This window comes from Leptodactylus fuscus, chromosome 11 (assembly GCF_031893055.1).
Source record: "Leptodactylus fuscus isolate aLepFus1 chromosome 11, aLepFus1.hap2, whole genome shotgun sequence".
In the NCBI taxonomy this organism is placed as follows: domain Eukaryota; kingdom Metazoa; phylum Chordata; class Amphibia; order Anura; family Leptodactylidae; genus Leptodactylus; species Leptodactylus fuscus.
In genome coordinates, this window is record NC_134275.1 from 44,197,367 (window position 1) to 44,218,200 (window position 20,834).

A 20,834-nucleotide genomic window follows, 5' to 3' on the forward strand; every position below is an offset into this window, starting at 1 on the left:
ACGTTTACTTGCTGATTTTATGGTGTTTTTTTTTTTTTTTTACTATTGTGTTTTACTTTGTTCCCTTTGTGGATGTATTACCTCTTTTTTTTCACACCATTTCATTTTTTGCAATTTTTTGTAACTTTTCTTAAATGACAAAATTCTTTAAATAGTCTAAAAAAAGGGAAGGCCATTCTTCTCTTATCTTTAGAAGGCTTCTCCGTGCCGCCATTTGGTAGATATTCCCGGTTTTCTTTGGTATGTAAATGAGTTTTCTCGCAGCATTGGAGATGTCCCCTGTGCTGCTTGAAAACTCTCCGGCGCCACCTCATCTTCTTCTGGCACGCCTCTCCGCCGTGTCCTCTGCGACGTCTTCTTCCGGCACTGGTCTTTTAAATCCCAGGCGTTCGCAGTTGGCTCTGCCATCGGGCTTTGGGCAGAGCTGACTGTGTGTGTCTGTGGCCATTTTCTTGTGGCCACTTACACGAGCATACTGTGTGTATGCCCTTATACAACTGATCTGATACCACCACACTTGTTGTCTCATCGTATTAGTAATCGCCAAGTTTGTAAATACTGCAGTCAGGGAAATACAGATATTCAAGTCCTGCCCCCAAACCATGCCAAAACTGCAGTTTTGGGTGGAATTGGGCAAAACCCACCCCTTTTGAGCAGGGTTTCTGTAAAAATCTCCCCTTTTTGGGTCAGGATATGGCTGAATTTGCTGGGCTTTCAAATTTAGGACATTATTTGAAACTTCTCCAGTTCCATCAGTGTTTGCCCACGTCCCATAATTAAAGTTTTGCCCCATCCTAGTTGTGTAACCCTTCACACGCTCCGGTGTTGTCACCTTGTTGCACTCCATGGCGATGTGTCACCGCATAATAGTAGGTAAGACTGTTCAGAATTCTGAGGATGTGAGCTGATGACCCCGGTGGGCGCTGTCATGGTGTACAACCTTGTTTAATGTATAAGAAATGGTCTAGAAATTAAGTGATCTTGTGAGAAAAACTTCAGATGTGACATTTAGTTTATTGTAGTTGGGGAGATTTTAGAAAATGATGACTATATGTAAGACTAGGAACCAAAAAAATGGCGTCTATATCTAAATAGGCGACATATATTGACGCCCCGCCTGTCGGTCACGTCGTTGGGCAGGGGGCGGCTACAGTGATGACGTAACCCGGAAACAGCGACGTGTGGAGAAGGTTCCTAGTGAGCAGGGCTCTCCTAAGTCAGTCTGCTGCTGACGTTGGCTCGGAAGTGAGCTGGCTGTGTTGCCGTGGAGTGCCGGACACGGAAGTGCGGCGGAGCCGGGAGATATGGCAGCAGCAGCCGGAGCTGGGGACGAGGAGCGGGACATGAAGCAGCTGCAGGCGGAGATGAGGGAGCCCGGGAGTCCGCCGGGGAGGAGCGCGGGGGACAGTGAGTATGACGAGGGCTGAACTACAAGTAGCAGCATGGACTGACAGCCCTGCTCAGGCTGAGAATGGCAGTGCCACAGCGGGCGAGGCGCCTGCTCCCTGGGATGGGGGGTATTACACGGAGCTGGTCCTCGGGGGACTACAGTCCCTGCAGTCACTGTCCGCCTCTGTACATGGAGGAGCTGCTGGGACTTGTAGTTCTCCATGTGTTTGGGGCAGCTTTGCTGTATACATATATAATGTGATAATAATCTGTGTTGTCCCTGGTTTCCTGCTGATGCATTCCTATGTATTGTAGTATATGACCTCAGTATATAGCACAAGGGTCAGGAACCTTCAGCACTCCAGCACTCTCAGGTCTTGGCACTTGTACTTCTACATGTGTTTGAGACCTTCAGACTGTGTATATATATATATATATATAATGTAATAACCTATGCTGCCTTAAAGGGGCTGTCCATGGTCTGTCCAGCACATTCTGGGGGTTTGTGGCAGTGCAGCTATCCAGGCTGATACATTCCTATGTATTGTAGTATAGGACCTGAGTAGAAACTTCAGCGCTATTGCTTCTGTGAAACTACAACTCCCAGCATGCTCTGTCCCATTTTATGGCAGTTTTGAGAACACATTTTGTCTGCATGCTGGGAGTTGTAGTGTCACAACAGCTGGGGTGCAGAAGAACCCCCACAGGAGTCTTTGGGCTCAGGGGTCACTCCTTATTCCTACAGTGATGAGCCTGAACCCCTGATGTGGGGCAGTGCTGGATATAAGTCATGCGCTGGCACTGGGAGATGAGCTCAGGATCTCTTAGGGTCCATTCACACTGAGTTTTTTGGCGAGGATTTTGGTGCTGAATCCATGTCAGAATCCAAGTGGAAAAAAACACCTCCCATAGAGTTCTATGGGTTCTGCTAGTTTGTTTTTTTTTACCACTAGTGGAAAAAAAAGCTTCCTTCAGGCGGATTCTGCCTGTAAAACCCAATGCAGTTAATGAGAGGCGGAAAATCCACGTGGAGTTGGCAAAAACCGTGTGGAAAAACCACTAGCGGTTTTTTCAAGGTCCATATACTGTGCTGGAGATAAAAAACATTCCCTAATTCCTGAAGCGGATTTTTTCCTTGCCAAAAAACTCTGTGTGAATGGACCCTTAGGGCACATCCGATGGGGTCCTCTTAAATGGGAATGTTCATTGGATCAGGGAGGTTTCGTATTTCTAGAAATGAGTAGCGGGGAGAAGTGTTAGGATGGCTGTACGGATTACATCTAAATCCAAGAAAAAGAAGTAGACAGCTCACCAAAAATGGCGAATAAATAATGGCGTCAAATGTCTGAATGCACAGAAACGTTCCCCAGACACAAAGGGCATCTCAGAATAAGACCCCAAACAAATACAACGAATCCAGCAAGACAAAAAACTGCTACAACTAATGTGTTTGTACCTTGAAACGCGTCAGCTCTGTGGATTTGGGTTTCCTTGTAACTTTTGTTAGATTTTTTTTTTTTTTTTATTCTTCATGTAGATTAAAAGTTACATTTTATTTTACTCATTTTTTGGTCTTTTGCTGGATTCATCGTATTTGTTTGGCGTACAGATCACATGTACAATGGTAGCGCCTGCTGAATTTGGTGGGGTTGGCTGACCCTCCATAGTGAAAACAAAGGCAGAAACTCCCAACTAATTCTAAAAAAAATACCAAATTTTTATTAAAACAAAAATATACAATTAAATCAGGTAAATAAAAACATATAGAAAGGGGGGACCAGTACTACGACAATGAGTGACACATGAAAAAGGTGTAATAAATAGGCGTGATAAAAAATAACAAGACACAATATATGTATCACCAGACCAAAACCTGCTCAGAAGTGTAATAGAGGATGAAGTATTTGTGTCCAGGGGATCTCTTCACATATGTCATCAGAATACATGCCACTTACACAGTTACACATAAAATCACCTTCCCATATGAGAACGCTCCTGACACGCGTTTCGCCATACTGGCGTTGACTAACGAATAATAGACTGAGGGAATAACAGATGTCTCGCCGTACGTGCCAAGTGTGTTTGTGTATAGGGCAGCCTGCTGAGGTAATGTATGTGAGCAGGGAAACCACATGTAATAGTACAGCCCTGATATCAGTCCTGGTACTGACCATGGGGACAGGGGCTGTTACAATCTGCCAAGGGTTACCATGGCTGACAACAGGGAGCAATAGATTGTATTAACTGCAAACGGACACGATGCTAGAGATTTATTAATGTTCTCTTAGGATCCCGGGAATGGCGCATGTGACAATGATATGTTGGACACTTTTGTCTTCCTCATTTGTGGCTACGGTCTGTGCCAAGAGTTTCATAAGAGAGATATAGTTAGAGATATAGCCAGTCTTTGTTATGTATGACTGTACAATCCTTTCTGTGGTCTAGGATTACACGGTGATCCTGGTCACTTGGCCAAAAAATCTGCGACTTCTTCTTACACAACTATAGGAAATATACAATAGTAGGTAGGATCGATGTGTGTACATGTAGCACATTGCAGTGTATACATGTTTCATGGTGTAGTGTTATACATGTGGCAGTGGGTGCAGGGGTATATACATGTGGCCGTGGGTGCAGGGGTATATACATGTGGCCGTGGGTGCAGGGGTATATACATGTGGCCATGGGTGCAGGGGTATATACATGTGGCCGTGGGTGCAGGGGTATATACATGTGGCCGTGGGTGCAGGGGTATATACATGTGGCCGTGGGTGCAGGGGTATATACATGTGGCCGTGGGTGCAGGGGTATATACATGTGGCCGTGGGTGCAGGGGTATATACATGTGGCCATGTGCAGGGGTATAAAAGTTGCATAGTGCAGGGGTATATACATGTGGCAGTGGGTGCAGGGGTATATACATGTGGCAGTGGGTGTAGGGGTTTATACATGTGGCAGTGGGTGCAAGGGTATAGACACGTGGCAGTGGGTGCAAGGGTATATACATTTGGCAGGGTATGAGTGGGTGCAGGGGTATATACATGTGGCAGTAGGTGCAGGGGTATATACATGTGGCAGTAGGTGCAGGGGTATATACATGTGACAGTGGGTGCAGGGGTATATACATGTGACAGTGGGTGCAGGAGTATATACATGTGGCAGTGGGTTCAGGGGTGTATACATGTGGCAGTGGGTGCAGGGGTATATACACGTGGCAGTGGGTGCAGGGTTATATACACGTGGCAGCGGGTGCAGAGGTATATACACGTGGCAGCGGGTGCAGGGGTATATACACGTGGCAGCGGGTGCAGGGTATATACACGTGGCAGGGTATGAGTGGGTGCAGGGGTATATACACGTGGCAGTGGGTGCAGGGGTATATACACGTGGCAGCGGGTGCAGGGGTATATACACGTGGCAGCGGGTGCAGGGTTATATACACGTGGCAGCGGGTGCAGGGTTATATACACGTGGCAGCAAGTGCAGAGTATATACACGTGGCAGCGGGTGCAGGGGTATATACACGTGGCAGCGGGTGCAGGGGTATATACACGTGGCAGCGGGTGCAGGGGTATATACACGTGGCAGCGGGTGCAGGGGTATATACACGTGGCAGCGGGTGCAGGGGTATATACACGTGGCAGCGGATGCAGGGGTATATACACGTGGCAGCGGGTGCAGGGTTATATACACGTGGCAGCGGGTGCAGGGGTATATACACGTGGCAGCGGGTGCAGGGTTATATACACGTGGCAGCAAGTGCAGAGTATATACACGTGGCAGCGGGTGCAGGGGTATATACACGTGGCAGCGGGTGCAGGGGTATATACACGTGGCAGCGGGTGCAGGGGTATATACACGTGGCAGCGGGTGCAGGGGTATATACACGTGGCAGCGGATGCAGGGGTATATACACGTGGCAGCGGGTGCAGGGTTATATACACGTGGCAGCGGGTGCAGGGGTATATACACGTGGCAGCGTGTGCAGGGGTATATACATGTGGCCGTGGGTGCAGGGGTATATACACGTGGCAGTGGGTGCAGGGGTATATACATGTGGCAGGGGGTGCAGGGGTATATACACGTGGCAGCGGATGCAGGGGTATATACACGTGGCAGCGGGTGCAGGGTTATATACACGTGGCAGCGGGTGCAGGGGTATATACACGTGGCAGCGTGTGCAGGGGTATATACACGTGGCAGCGGGTGCAGGGGTATATACACGTGGCAGGGTATGAGTGGGTGCAGGGTATGAGCAGTCGGTCTCTCCTCGGCTGTATGAATGCCGCTTGTGTTCTGTCTTTGGCTTTCTCTTGGTTGGCGAAGGGGGGGGGGTGTCTGTCTCCAGACTGTAAACACCTTTGTGTATTTTAGTGAGGTGGAAGTGCTAATCCAGACTGCAGGAATACCTGTTTCAGGGTGTGCACAGGGATTCCAGTCTGGATTAGCATTACCACATGAATATTCTGCACCTTAATTTACACAGTATATGAATGGGGGGAGGGGCACAATCTCCAGGACAGTCTGGCCCCTCACCTGAGAACAATTGTCTATGGGGGAGGCTTCATGGTCTGGCTACAGTCAGGCTGATAACTGGTGATGTCATCGGCCCCCTCTACTTCCCCAATCTATGTATAATAGGTGATTAGATTAGTGATTGGCTGTATACACAACCCCCCCCCCCCCCATTAATTGTATGATGGGTGATTTTATCAGTGCAGGGGCTGTATACAATAGTCCTAGTCCAGTATACTTACCCCTATATATGTTTAATGGGTGATTCTATCTGTGCTGACATTTTGTGATCAGGGTTTAGGGGGGCTCTGGCCTCTTACATCAGACTGCGGGGTCGCAGCACAGATTTAGCACTGTAGAGCCCTTCCCATCGGCCCCCGGGCCCACTCCAGCACAGCTTTATAAGTTAGCTGTTGTTCCAAGCATGGCCAAGTGGGAGGAATGGTAAGGGTGCAGCAGGGCTGATCTGTGGGGTCCCGGGAGATGGATTCTATAACATTGGAGTAGCACTTTATAATGGTAGTCATACGGGACAAACAGGTGACTGTGGGATATGTCACTTGCAGCCTTGTATATGGGTTGTCCGAGAGTAATGTCCATAGAAACAAGTCTGCCTGATTCCTCTAGTCCTCGGCTCTAGGTGTGTCACTCCTCCTGTCACCTTCATGGTGTGGTCTCTACTCATGGGATAGTTATGCTAGACAATATAGGGGGGTGACTTCATGCGGGTGGGGTGGAGGGACCAGTATAAAAGGTGCGTCCACCATCAGCTGATCCCTATAAATAGAGTGTGTATATAACATCTGCTCCTTCTCTCCTGCAGGGGTTAATCGTCGTCTCAAGTATCTCAGTTTGGCTGTGCTGGTTGTCCAGAATGCCTCGGTTATCCTCAGCATTCGATATGCCCGCACCTTACCCGGGGATCGCTTCTTCACCACCACCGCTGTGGTCATGGCAGAGATCCTCAAGGGTGTCACCTGCGTGCTGCTCTTGCTGGCCCAGAAGAGAGGTACGGGGAGGGGGGGTTGTGTACGGGCATTATGGTCTGGGCTTGGCAGGAGGGGAGGGTTCACACTGTGCAGTTTAAGCACAGTTTTGTGGCTTCAGATATCTCTTATTGGAGTCACTGGAGGTTAAAGATGTAGTGATCTTGTGAAAAGAAATTCTCCATGTGTGTCCCTCTGACAACTCTTCCAGCAGCCAATTACAATCCAGCTTTCATCTTTCTAGTAATGTATACAATGGAAAGCAATCTGTGACTGGTCTCTACAAGGGCACATTCACACATGCTGCAGTTTTTTAGAGAAAGCATTTAAATGAAAATTAAGGAAAGCCTGATCTGTCTTCTCTCAGTTCTGCACCAATAACCCACATGTGTGAATCCAACCTAAAGCGCAGGGTCGGGAAGTATTGCTTGGGGGACACAAATAGGACAACACGGATGTATCTTTAGTCACTGACCAACAGAAGAACGAAGGCTGCAGTCCTAGCTGTGTACTAAGGTGGCGCTGTGTCTGCTCCTCCTGATCAGTATGGGGTCACTGGATCTGAACACATACGCACAGACACAGCTCTGCTTTATTGGGTGCTCAGGATCTTTGTCTGCTCAATGTATATAGCAATGGTGGTGGGAATCTATGGCCACCCTGACTCCCCCGCAGCACAGCGCGATCTCTGCTCGTCTTGTAGAGAGCCTTGTCCACAATTCAGAAATTTGCTGTCAGTAAAAGGAAACCTAGAAGCCTTGACCAATCCTGTAGACACAGGGCGGGCTCTATACTAAAGGGTTAACTGCGGATATAGAAAGCACAAATCCTCACTGGGTCAGGGTCACTGTGGTTCAGTGGATAGCACTGTAGCCTTGCAGCATTGAACTCCTGCAGTTCGAATCCCGCCAGGAGCATCATCTGCAAGGAGTTTGTATGTTCTCCCCATGTTTGTGTGGATTTCCTCCCATTCTACAAAATGTACATTGTGATCTCTATGTGGGGCTCACAATCTACATTAAAAAAAAAAATTCTCAGATGTCAGAGCCCCAGTATATTGGAGTAACCCTTTAGCGTCAGACATCTTGGTGACCTGTAAGTGGAGGCACACTAACCTCCTTGTACATGTAACGCTTGCTGTGTCTCTGCAGGTAATGTGAAGGAGCTGGCAGTCTACCTGTACGATGCCCTCTTTATTCAGTACATGGACACCCTGAAGCTGGCAGTGCCCTCCCTCATCTACACCTTACAGAACAACCTGCAGTACGTGGCCATCTCTAACCTCCCCGCAGCCACCTTCCAGGTAAGGCCAGCACGTCACTGACTGGAGGCAGAGCCCCTTGTGGATATTCCTGAGCAGCCATTTTGGAGGGTCTTTTGCCTTCTGTTACCCTCTTGTCCAGGTATTTCTAGGACTCTCATATTGAGGAGTTATCCTTGGTAAAGGTTACTAGTATCATCTGGCATTGAGGTGGGCACAGTTTCCTCTTCTCAGACCGGTGACATCATTTTCATCAGTCCCTTTCCAATTAATTGGGCTGAGCTGCAGTACCATTCACAGCCACTATACAGTGTGTGACACTGTGCTCATTGGAATGCTGTGGCTTTTCCAAACAGCTGATCGGCAGGGAATAGCGGTGTGACATACATTGGGTCCCCATCAATTTCATGACCAATCCTAAGGACTGGCCATATCATAGTCCTGGGAAGTCCCTTTAAGGCTGAGGTCCCATGTTGTTGCAGATTTTGCTGCTGTTTTTTTGAGCCAAAACCAGGAGTGGATTGAACAGAAGGGAGAAGTATCAGAATTTCCTATATATGTCCCATTCCTTTTGTAGCCATTCTTGGCTTTGACTCAAAAAAGAAAAAAAAAAAAAACTGCAGCAAAATCTGCAAGCAAAAAAAATGTTTCCACAATGTGGGAATGTGTTTGAACACAACAGGTTCCCTATAAGATTTGTTTGTTTTCAGTGAATAGTACGGGATAGGTAATGGACTAGTGACGTTGTGGACAACCCTTTTAAAGAAAGGTTTTAAAGAAGGGCTAGTTTAATAAATGTTGCTGTATAAATGAAACATTCCAGGACCTTGTATTTGCTGCCGGTGACTGAGAAGACTTTTTTGGAGGTAGTCGCCAGGCAGTCTGGCTCTCTGCTGAGAAGTGTACACAATGCTCTGTGAGCTAAATAGCCCCGATTCCAGACTGACACACTGCGGCTCTCAGGAACAGGCATTGTCTAGACTGGACCCAAGTTCTAAACTGAGAGTAGGACTAGCTGTGGCCGTAGGACTATCTGTGTACAGTAACTAGTTGTGGCTGTAGGACTAGTATACAGGGACTAGCTGTGGCAGTAGGACTATCTGTATACAGTAACTAGTTGTGGCCGTAGGACTAGTATATAGGGACTAGCTGTGGCCGTAGGACTAGCTGTGTACAGTAACTAGTTGTGGCCATAGGACTAGTATACAGGGACTAGCTGTGGCCGTAGGACTAGTATACAGGGACTAGTTGTGGCAGTAGGACTAGCTGTGTACAGTGACTAGTTGTGGCCATAGGACTAGTATACAGGGACTAGTTGTGGCAGTAGGAATAGCTGTGTACAGGGACTAGCTGTGGCCGTAGGACTAGCTGTGTACAGAGACTAGCTGTGGCAGTAGGACCAGTACACAGGGACTAGCTGTGGCCGTAGGACCAGTACACAGGGACTAGCTGTGGCCGTAGGACCAGTACACAGGGACTAGCTGTGGCCGTAGGACCAGTACACAGGGACTAGCTGTGGCCGTAGGACCAGTACACAGGGACTAGCTGTGGCCGTAGGACCAGTACACAGGGACTAGCTGTGGCCGTAGGACCAGTACACAGGGACTAGCTGTGGCCGTAGGACCAGTACACAGGGACTAGCTGTGGCCGTAGGACCAGTACACAGGGACTAGCTGTGGCCGTAGGACCAGTACACAGGGACTAGCTGTGGCCGTAGGACCAGTACACAGGGACTAGCTGTGGCCGTAGGACCAGTACACAGGGACTAGCTGTGGCCGTAGGACCAGTACACAGGGACTAGCTGTGGCCGTAGGACCAGTACACAGGGACTAGCTGTGGCCGTAGGACCAGTACACAGGGACTAGCTGTGGCCGTAGGACCAGTACACAGGGACTAGCTGTGGCCGTAGGACCAGTACACAGGGACTAGCTGTGGCCGTAGGACCAGTACACAGGGACTAGCTGTGGCCGTAGGACCAGTACACAGGGACTAGCTGTGGCCGTAGGACCAGTACACAGGGACTAGCTGTGGCCGTAGGACCAGTACACAGGGACTAGCTGTGGCCGTAGGACCAGTACACAGGGACTAGCTGTGGCCGTAGGACCAGTACACAGGGACTAGCTGTGGCCGTAGGACCAGTACACAGGGACTAGCTGTGGCCGTAGGACTACTATACAGGGACTAGCTGTGGCTGTAGGACTAGCTGTGTAAAGTAACTAGTTGTGGCTGTAGGACTAGTATACAGGGTCTAGCTGTGGCCGTAGGACTAGTATACAGGGACTAGCTGTGGCCGTAGGACTAGTATACAGGGACTAGCTGTGGCCGTAGGACTAGTATACAGGGACTAGCTGTGGCCGTAGGACTAGTATACAGGGACTAGCTGTGGCCGTAGGACTAGTATACAGGGACTAGCTGTGGCTGTAGGACTAGCTGTGTAAAGTAACTAGTTGTGGCCGTAGGACTAGTATACAGGGACTAGCTATGTACAGTAACTAGTTGTGGCCGTAGGACTAGTATACAGGGACTAGTTGTGGCAGTAGGACTAGCTGTGTTCAGAGACTAGTTGTGGCCGTAGGACTAGCTGTGTACAGTGACCAGTTGTGGCCGTAGAACTAGTATACAGGGACTAGCTGTGGCCGTAGGACTAGTATACAGGGACTAGTTGTGGCAGTAGGACTAGCTGTGTACAGAGACTAGTTGTGGCAGTAGGACTGGTATACAAAGACTAGTTGTGGCCATTGGACTATCTGTATACAGTGACTAGTTGTGGCCGCAGGACTAGCTGTGTACAGTGACTAGTTGTGGCCGCAGGACTAGCTGTGTACAGTGACTAGTTGTGGCCGTAGGACTAGCTGTGTACAGTGACTAGCTGTGGCCGTAGGACTAGCTGTGTACAGTGACCAGTTGTGGCCGTAGGACTAGCTGTGTACAGTGACCAGTTGTGGCCGTAGGACTAGCTGTGTACAGTGACTAGCTGTGGCCGTAGGACTAGCTGTGTACAGTGACCAGTTGTGGCCGTAGGACTAGCTGTGTACAGTGACCAGTTGTGACCGTAGGACTAGCTGTGTACAGTGACCAGTTGTGGCAGTAGGACTAGCTGTGTACAGTGACTAGTTGTGGCCGTAGGACTAGTATACAGTGACTAGTTGTGGCAGCAGGACTAGCTGTGTACAGTGACCAGTTGTGGCCGCAGGACTAGCTGTGTACAGTGACCAGTTGTGGCAGCAGGACTAGCTGTGTACAGTGACCAGTTGTGGCCGCAGGACTAGCTGTGTACAGTGACTAGTTGTGGCCGTAGGACTAGCTGTGTACAGAGTTGCTGACAGCGAGCAGACATCTAGAAAATGTTGAAGAATAGAATCAAAGTATTAGAAAGTCGTAGAATGTGATTAAACTGTATTACAACAAACCACCTTAAAAGGCTTGTCCATAACTCTGCTATTCCATTACCTATCCTTAGTATATTGGTGATGGGATGACCCAGCCACTACACAGTGTACAGAGCTGTATATTTCCAATATACTCGAGTCCTGGCAAATGGCTGATCAGTGATTGGTTCCAGGAGCCTGGGCCCCACTAATCTACTATTGATGGCCTATTGTAAGGCTTAGTAAGTTTGCGGACAACCCCTTTAATATGTGGTAACTAATATACGGATGATTCAGCAGGTGATGACGTCTTAGAGAATAATCCAGATGTTTATCATAATAACACATTGTGCTCCTCCTGTCGTGTTCCAGGTGACGTATCAGCTGAAGATCCTGACCACAGCGCTCTTCTCCGTTCTGCTCCTGAGGAAGAGCCTGTCTCGGCTGCAGTGGGGCTCCCTTGTCATCCTCTTTGCCGGAGTGGCCATTGTACAGGCTGAGCAATCTGGTGGGAAGGAGAAGGTGGTAGCGAACGGTCAGAGCTACACTGTGGGCCTGATCGCGGTGGCTGTGTCCTGCCTGTCCTCTGGCTTTGCTGGTGTGTACTTTGAGCGTATCCTGAAGGGCAGCTCTGCCTCTGTGTGGCTGCGTAACGTTCAGCTTGGCATCTTCGGTACAGCATTGGGACTCCTGGCCATGTGGCAACAAGATGGAACCGCGATGGCCGAGCGTGGCTTCTTCTATGGCTACACTCCTCTGGTGTGGTGTGTCATCTTCAACCAGGCCTTTGGTGGCCTTCTGGTGGCCGTGGTGGTCAAATACGCAGACAACATCCTGAAGGGCTTTGCCACGTCGTTGTCTATTGTGGTGTCCATGGCTGCCTCTGTTCACCTTTTTGGATTCCATGTGGACCTTCCGTTCGCTGTGGGTGCTGGACTGGTCATAGCTGCTGTATACTTGTACAGCCTCCCCCGGACACCTGACCCCACCCTGGCTATCGTCAGCCAGACTCCGTCACACAAGGAACCCTTCTTGCCAAAGTCAGTGCTCGCCAAATGACGGAATGGTTTATCACTTGTCACCCTCGATTTCTTGACGTTATATGTAAGCGGCAGCACCCTGATGGAGAGCGGTCTCCGGGCTGTTGTCACTCTCTCTGAGGGGAGGTCACAGTGTTTTACTTCTGTTTTTTTCCTCCTTAATGGTAACCAGTTCCGCCCCCTGCTGGTATAATTAACATGCTGCTGGAGAACTAACCCCGTACACCGGACAAGAGCACATAATCCCCTCTGCTCCTGCAGTAACCCCTGGTAATGTGCTCACAAACTACACTCGTCTCCTCCCAACCTTGTCAGTCAGCCCTTTACTAGGATCTGTGTATTCTATCCAGTGTGAACGCTGCCGTATACCTCTATGTATTGTACACAAGCTGCGGAGGTTGGTGTGTGTGTGTGTTTACGTACGTACGTGCGGAGTGTCTGTGAATGTATCTAGACCTGTGTAAAATGATCTATACCCTGTCCACATGACTACAGGTGCCTCATGTTCTGCTAATCTCTTCCCTGTTACCTCAAAAATATCTGTATTTTGTCCACTAAGCAGTATATGTGCACAGCTGGGGGCCGCAAAGCTTAAAGGGGTTGTCCAAGAACCCTTGTGTTTTGGATACTGATGATTTGATCAGCCGATCTAGCTCTGTGGCATCACCAAGGAACTACAGCTGAGCCGCTTCTGGATCAGCTGATCAGTCTGGGTGTCAGACTCCCAATCAATCAGATAATAATGTCCTGTAGATCACCCCTTTAAGGTAAATAACCCCCACCTCCCAAAACGCCAAATAGCTATTATGGAGATGGTCTGGTGTCTCATTACGTAGGGGGATGTCACTTTTTGTACTGAAGCGGGTGCAGAGATGGGACCCACAGATTCCTGTGGGTGTATAGGGGGATGGATGGTGGCGGGAGCCTCTTTGTGTGACTATTATTTATGCATCTACTGAGTGATTGTAGCCGTGGCCCGGCCAGCGGCGCCCTCTGTTGTGTGCTTGGAGCGGGCCAGACTCTTTCTCCTCGCTCATTGTAAATATATATATTTTTTTAAGCTGAAGGATGATCATTAAACCTAAAGCGCAGAAATCATAAGGCGGGGGCTGGACTTACAGACCACCCACACAGGTAAGGCCCCGCCCAGGAGGAACATACCTATGGTATGTGACCAGTGGGGGAGAGGTCTGACCCCTGTCTTATGAGGGGTGCACATTACACCTTTTATTTGAATGTTGGAGTATTTCCTAGACTTTTTTGATATTTTGGGGGAAGGAGGGGGGGGGCGCTTTGGGGATTGTTATAATGGTGGGTTGGGGCTCTGACTGGTGCCATGTTTGGGAATGTGTTTGATTTTCCATAGTTTGCCTCTTGCACTAATCCTGCACATAATGTGAAGAGCACCCCCCTATGTAACCTTCGTCCCCTCGCCCCCGCTTCTTCTGCATGTCCACCATTATTGTTTCCTTCTTGCACTAAACATTAATTGTTCTTCTGTACAATAAAATAATTTCTATAGATTTCCTCTTGTTTGTGCCATTAATCCTGACACCGCTGACTAACCTCCCCAGCACCCTAGAAGGGGCGCTGTCTATTCTATACTGCTGCATGTCGTGTAGTTCTGTTGTGTTTGCTGCTACTCACCCCCTCAAGTGGCTGCAATGTCAGTATATGGATCGGTACTAGGGACAGAACAGGACCACTCCATATGTCATAGATGGCCCCCTGGGTATAACGTCAGTGCTCAGTATGGTCCTCCCATGTCCTTGTCATGTCAGTGACTTTTTACTATCGTTGGGGGGTTGATGACGTTTTGTCATACATTCTGCGTTTTGTTCAGTAACCTGGCGCCCGGCCACTATTAGATAGGAAGCGATAACACTGATCCCTAAGCCATCTTAAGAGGGTGGTGGGATAGATCAGGGAAAGTGGAAAAGCTTCCTGGATCTAATGGGAAAAAAAATAAGAAAGTTTGAAAATCATTTTAAATCACAAGAACAATTTGATAAAATTCTGCCATTTTGTGTTAGGGCTCATATGCACAGCTATGTGTCTCCATGGTTACAGACAACAAATCCTGTGTAGTCGAGTTTAAAGGAGGGGGTGTTCCAGCCCCAAAAGGATTTTTTGTTTTTATATACTAATGACCTATCCATAGGTAGATCATCGGTATGTGAACTGTTGGCCACCTGGACCCTATACAGATCAGCTGTTCCAGTAGAGATGAGCGAGCACTGTTTGGATCAGCCGTTCCGAACAGCACGCTCCCATAGAAATGAATGGAAGCACCTGGCACGGTGACCGGCTGCCGGCAAAGTGTACGTGCTAGGTGCTTCCGTTCATTTCTATGGGAGCGTGCTGTTCGGAACGGCTGATCCGAACAGTGCTCGCTCATCTCTATGTTCCAGAAACTGCTGCAGTGAATGGGGAGTGCACACCGGCCCGGCTGTTCCTATGCAACTAATAAGAGTGGTGCTGCAGTTCTCCAGAACCACCACTATACAGTGGAAGGAGCTGCTGTGCTAATCCTATTACCCATCCACTAGCAGCTTTCACCAACTGGAGATTGTCGGAAGAGCTGATGTGTGCAGGGTCTGGGGTCAACCCCCCAAAGATCACATACTGATGACTGACCTATCAGACCTATCTTTTTTTTTAGTTATGTCCCATTATACAAAAGGAGCTAAGCTGCAGTAACTGCAACCTGGACACTATACAATGTATATAGTACAGGTGTGGCAAGTGGAACAAACAGCTGATCAGTGTGGGATGGCACCTGTCAACCCCCCCCATACACATACATACATATATATACACACACACTGATCTGATAAGGACAGGCCATAAATATAAAGAATCCTGGACAAAGCCTTTAACTTTACTCCGTCAGTAGAGGAGGAAGATGCAGTGAAGTAACTGAATTACTTGCAGGATCTGACTACACACGTTTTATTTGTTGTCTGTTACCATGGAGACACACAACCTGCATACAAATTACTTTCCATATATATTATAAATGCATTGAAGCAATGAAAAAAAAAAAAAGGTAAAAATAGACATACCCTTTAAAAGGTGCAGACTCCTCCCCCTTCTATCATGGCTTACAGGAATGCCATCACTGCTCACGGTGTATCAGGAGAGATTATAGCATATCCATAGCAGGAGGCTACAAAACAGAACACGAATCAAATCCTGCACAACACATACGATAGAAAGAGGGACAAAATGTGGCAAATTTAGCTCCACCCACTTCTAAACTGACTCCGCCTGTTCCCATCCATTTTTCATTGGGTACACCCTGCACCCCACAGTACTCCCTGCACCCCACATTTCCCCCCACATACAGTCCACCCATGCACCCTACTTCTCTCCCCCACACGGTCCACCCATGCACGCCACATCTCCCCCCACACACACGGTCCACCCATGCACCCCACATCTCCCCCCACACACACGGTCCACCCATGCACCCCACATCTCCCCCCACACACACGGTCCACCCATGCACCCCACATCTCTTTCCCACAGTACCTTACACCCCACATCTTTCCATCTTCTTTTCTTCTTGCAAGCACAGACGCCTACCCAGTCACGTGACCGTCTGATGTCAGACAGGGCCTTCTGAGTACAGTATTCAGTTTTTGAGGGTATGTTCACACAGAGTTTGTTGCAGGTGGATTTTGAAGTAGAATCCGCCTGCAAAAATGACTCCCATTGACTTCAATGGGAGCCGCTTGTTTTTTTTTGTGAGATGACCTATCTTTCCGCGGACTCCACTGCTGAATCAGCCGCAGCCTGAGACACGCTCCTGTTTAGGCTCATTCATTCGGGCCTAATCAGGAGCGGGATGCCATGATGAAATGCCAATGCTGCGTCGCGGCTAGCCATGCGGAATGTTCACAAGGCGAAAAAAGTTTCCGCAAGCTTTTCCTCCGAGTGAACATACTCTAACTAGGATTACAGCCGGTGGTGATCGGGGGAAAAATTTGTTAACACGCAAACCACTTCAGGGTCATTGTAGGACATGAGTCTAAAATCAGGACTGTCCCGCCGAATCCAGGACGGTTGGGAGCTATGACAACATCCATGGACTACAGGCTCCTCCTACACAGCCGCCATGCTGAACGTGTCTAGTCATCAGTCTGATACATTCACCGGTTCACTATTATAAGGGTATATTCAGACATGGCCGACTTTTCTGTCACCTTTCAATTCCTCTGCGTAGGCCCTGCAGATACAATGCAGCTTAGATGTGACTGTGGTGTCAGCTGCGGCTATTGTCATAGTGATTACACCGCGTTATCAATGCTGTGTGTGAATATATCCCTGGTGAGTGCAGACATAATCCTGAGGCCGACAATGACATCACATGTAGTCTAAAACTAGCAACCTATCAGAGCTCAGCTTTCATTTCGTCACCTGCTAGCTGTGCTGTCATTGGTTGCTATGGGCCTGTGCACCTCAGCGATGAGACAAACCTTTATATATTTCACCTAGCCCATATCTCCTGTATATGAGACCATGGAGGGGAATATTTACGACTACAGCGCCCTATTCTGGCCGCCATTGGTACTGCTACCTGGGGAAATTGTTACCAATTCGCTCACCTGTAAATATATACATGTACTAATACAATAGTTTTCAGGATACGAATGGGTTGTCACCTTTTTCCCAAGAATCTCACCAGCTACATCAAAAATCCAGTGAAATCCCCTTATATCCCACATAATATCCATTACATAATCCTGAACAAGCCCTTTAAGTCCCACCCATTTTGCACAAACAATTTAAAAGGGCTGGACAAGATTAGAATATCATGGCTGCCTTATTCTGCAAACAGTGCCACACCAGTTCACAGGTTGTGTATGGTATTGCAGCTCAGACCTCGCCTCTATAATGGACTGAACACAAAGGGTGAGATTTACCACTGGCCATGCATAGGAATTTTGTCTTAAATGGGTACATTTTTGCCACATGGCAACCTGCCATTTTGTGAGACAAGTAGGCAGAGCAGGGGAGGGGCCTGACACAATTATTATCCTTTACACCAGAAACCTAAGCCGGCTCCTGGCGCCACTATTGATGCCAGTGTACTACATGCCAACTCCTGAGCCATTAATAAAGCTTAGCCAATGTCTTCCAATAACCTGCAGCTATTGAATAACTACAACTCCCAGCATTCCCAGGCAGCTACATGAAGAGGTCTTACCAGTCCGATTATCCGTAACAAAAGCTAAGGCGATGTTCACACCTGTGTCAGAAACTCCGGCTGATGAAGTCCTGCAAGCACCACTTTTTCATGAAGCAGAAATCTGACAGACTCCATTACCATCAATGGGATCCGTTGTCTGTCATTAGATGGACCAGAAGGACAGAGAATAGGACACAGATGTGAACCTTAGTGTCAGTCCACCATTCTGGGATAACCTCATTATACAAGCCATGTGACAAAAGTTTATTGGTCATATGGCCTGATTGCACCTCAGTCCCATTCAAGTGAGTGGGCTGAGCTGCAATACCAAACACAGCCACTATACAATGTAGAGCACTACAGTCCCTTCAAGTAGCTTGAGTGGCGGGGGTGCGGATGGCAGGCCCCTGACAATCTTTCTATTTAAGGATAGGTTATCAATTATTCAGCCTGGAAAACCCTATTAGGTAGTCAGATACAGTAAGTCCCCCTAGTGGTGGCAGAATAACAACATTTAACTTTATAATCTTGGAGCTTTGTATCCCCACCAACAGTGGTGCCCCAGACACAGAACCTGCCGAGCTGTGGTCCCTGTGTGTTCCCAGTGGCACACAAAGACCAGTCACATGTATGTATTATATGGTAGGTTTGGTACGAGGTCACTGACACCTTCCTTTATAATGAGCATTTCCTTTGTATTTCAGGATTGTTTCCAAGCAAAAAGGCTCGTGAGGGCGAAGTGACCAGGACCAGACTACACCATTACTGAATACTGAAAGGCTCGTGAGGGCGAAGTGACCGGGACCGGACTACACCATTACTGAATACTCTTACATATAAGGATACGCTGGACTTACCCTGCTATTGATGGTACTTACATGTGAACTCTTACTAAGCATATACACTTCAGAGGACATCAGGGAGATGGAACCAAACCAGGGAGGTCCGCCTCCTGGAGATCTGCAACTGTATAATAAGAGATAAAAATGACACTCCACATTACATAACTCCTCACATCCTCCTGCAGAATCACCACAGATTTTCTATTGTCCATGTGAACTCAGCCTTAGCGTAAACTCAGGATGTCTTTCCTGAATGAGTTCCAACGGTTGGCGCTTTATCTGCTGGAAATCATCACATGGTCTTGTGGAATGAGTTTAGAGTACGATATGTGTGAACTGGGGCAGAGCTGAGCTTTAACAAATCTGGAATATGAAATAACCCACAATAGCCAGAAAACTACTCTTCCCCATAAGGGCATGTTCACACAAGATATATACGCTGGAAAAATCTGCACTGGAACCCATCGCTGATCCTGTGTGTTCTGCTGCAGATTTGCACCATGACATGCAGTGAATTGAGACACAAAGTTCAACCGTGCAGAGCCGTTCAAAATCGGCAGCCTTATGGTCGGTAACGCAGATTCCCAATAAAAACCATGGACATGAATTTCAAGAATTGCGCCATCTGAACAAGGCCTTAGGCTGGAACAAACGTAATGCTTCTAATAAAACACTTCAATTTTTAGATTGTATACTTTTAGTTAATTCTCATTGGGGAAGGGGAGGGGTGGGTGGTGAATGGCGCCCAACATAGAGGCTATTAAGTATGATCTTCTTGAAGATTGTCCTCATGTGCATATACTGCCATATATCCCCCTCCATAGCTCGCTTCTACCCCCTATTATCCAGATCACCAGATTTTTACCTAATCAAGAAAAATAAAATGAATCATCTAAGCATAACACTGGGCGGACATATATATTATATCCATTAGAATTCCATCTGCAAAGTCTCTTGGTGATTGAATCATCCAAACCCAATCTTGAGGCTTTAGTCGCGGCCCCAATTCTGAAAGTAGTAAATTTACAATCAACCATCCCCAGAGCATAGAGAGCTTTCTTAAGACCTGCATTTAAGTGAAACTTTGTCATAGGAGTGAAGTTTTTATGAATCAAAAAAAGACCCTTCACCTTGAGGTCTAAACTGTAAGCTTTAGAGATATATATATATATATATATATATATATATATATATATATATATATATATATATATATATATATACCATCTTATGGAAAATAAAGACACCGAATACAGCTTCTTTAGTGGCCACGAGGTTTATTAAGGTAACTCAGAAGTAACATTCAATTGAATGTGAAATAGCGGACTACACTGACACAATCTGAGGGGATTAAAAACAAAAGCAATGCATAAAACCATCTTTATATAGGTACTGTGGCGCCAAGACCCCCGGAGTATAATAATAGTGTTTGTGGGGCCCGTGGCATCACTTACCAATCCCGGACCCTGCCAGGATCGGTAAGTAAATAGGGCCCGTTATCGGCTGGAATAACTCCTATTAAGAAAATTTTAAAAATGCAGTGGTAGTGGCTGTCGCCGGGCCCCTAATGTCCCAGGCCCTGTGGCAGCTGCTCCCCTGGTAGTGATGCCCCTGCTTGGGAGAATGTCACCTTGTGAGGTGTAACTGGAAGATACATATTTTAGCACTGATGCAACATTAAAACATAACATTTATTATTATTTTTAAAATTGTTCTATGTAAAAAACAAACAAAGTGCAGTCACTATAGTTGTATATATGACAGAAAGGATATTGTTTATGGGCCATTGACCTATATTCAAGATTGTTTAAACATAGGATAACCCTTGCAATAGAAAGTCACACATAGGTAAAAAAGTGGAACAGTCTTACCAGAGTGTCAGCAGGAGTCAGCTGATACACAGAGAAACGCCAGGTAGTAAGGAATACACCCTACTAACACCCTGACCGGGCCCTGGCTCCCATAGACTCCCGCCCTAACAAGGGCAGTCCCAAGCTTTCCCTGGTTGACGGCCCTATTTGTCCCTAGTCCCTACGCGTTTCCCGGGGCTGTTATGCGCCATTCATCAGGGGACTCATACAGATTCTTAGTGCAAGGATACTGCAGAATAGCTGCCTAAATAAATAGGTAAATAGGTCCGCCCACAGTGGTAGGTCTACCTTCAGCATCTAGCATGCTAGCTGGCTAACACCATAGTGACAGTGGTAACAAAAGTTGGTTCCTTACCTTGCCTTAAAAA

General features: G+C 47.6%; 1 protein-coding gene across 3 annotated transcripts in view; it reads left to right on the forward strand.

The window, feature by feature from the left end:
• The first annotated feature begins 1,146 nt into the window (after nucleotides 1-1,146).
• The window catches only part of SLC35A2 (solute carrier family 35 member A2), a 74,392-nt gene continuing 54,704 nt past the window's right edge, over nucleotides 1,147-20,834 (forward strand). The window contains exons 1-6 of one of the 3 annotated variants that reach the window (XR_012711817.1): nucleotides 1,147-1,407; nucleotides 6,728-6,913; nucleotides 8,042-8,193; nucleotides 11,892-12,956; nucleotides 18,458-18,477; nucleotides 18,533-19,141. Coding sequence is in view for 1 of the 3 variants with exons in the window: in XM_075259154.1 (XP_075115255.1) it covers nucleotides 1,305-1,407; nucleotides 6,728-6,913; nucleotides 8,042-8,193; nucleotides 11,892-12,578 (1,128 nt within the window). In the remaining 2 variants the exon portion in view is untranslated. Of the gene's footprint in view, nucleotides 1,408-6,727; nucleotides 6,914-8,041; nucleotides 8,194-11,891; nucleotides 13,808-18,457; nucleotides 18,478-18,532; nucleotides 19,142-20,834 lie in introns of those variants that run through there. The other 2 variants (XR_012711818.1, XM_075259154.1) reach the window with 2 other exon arrangements.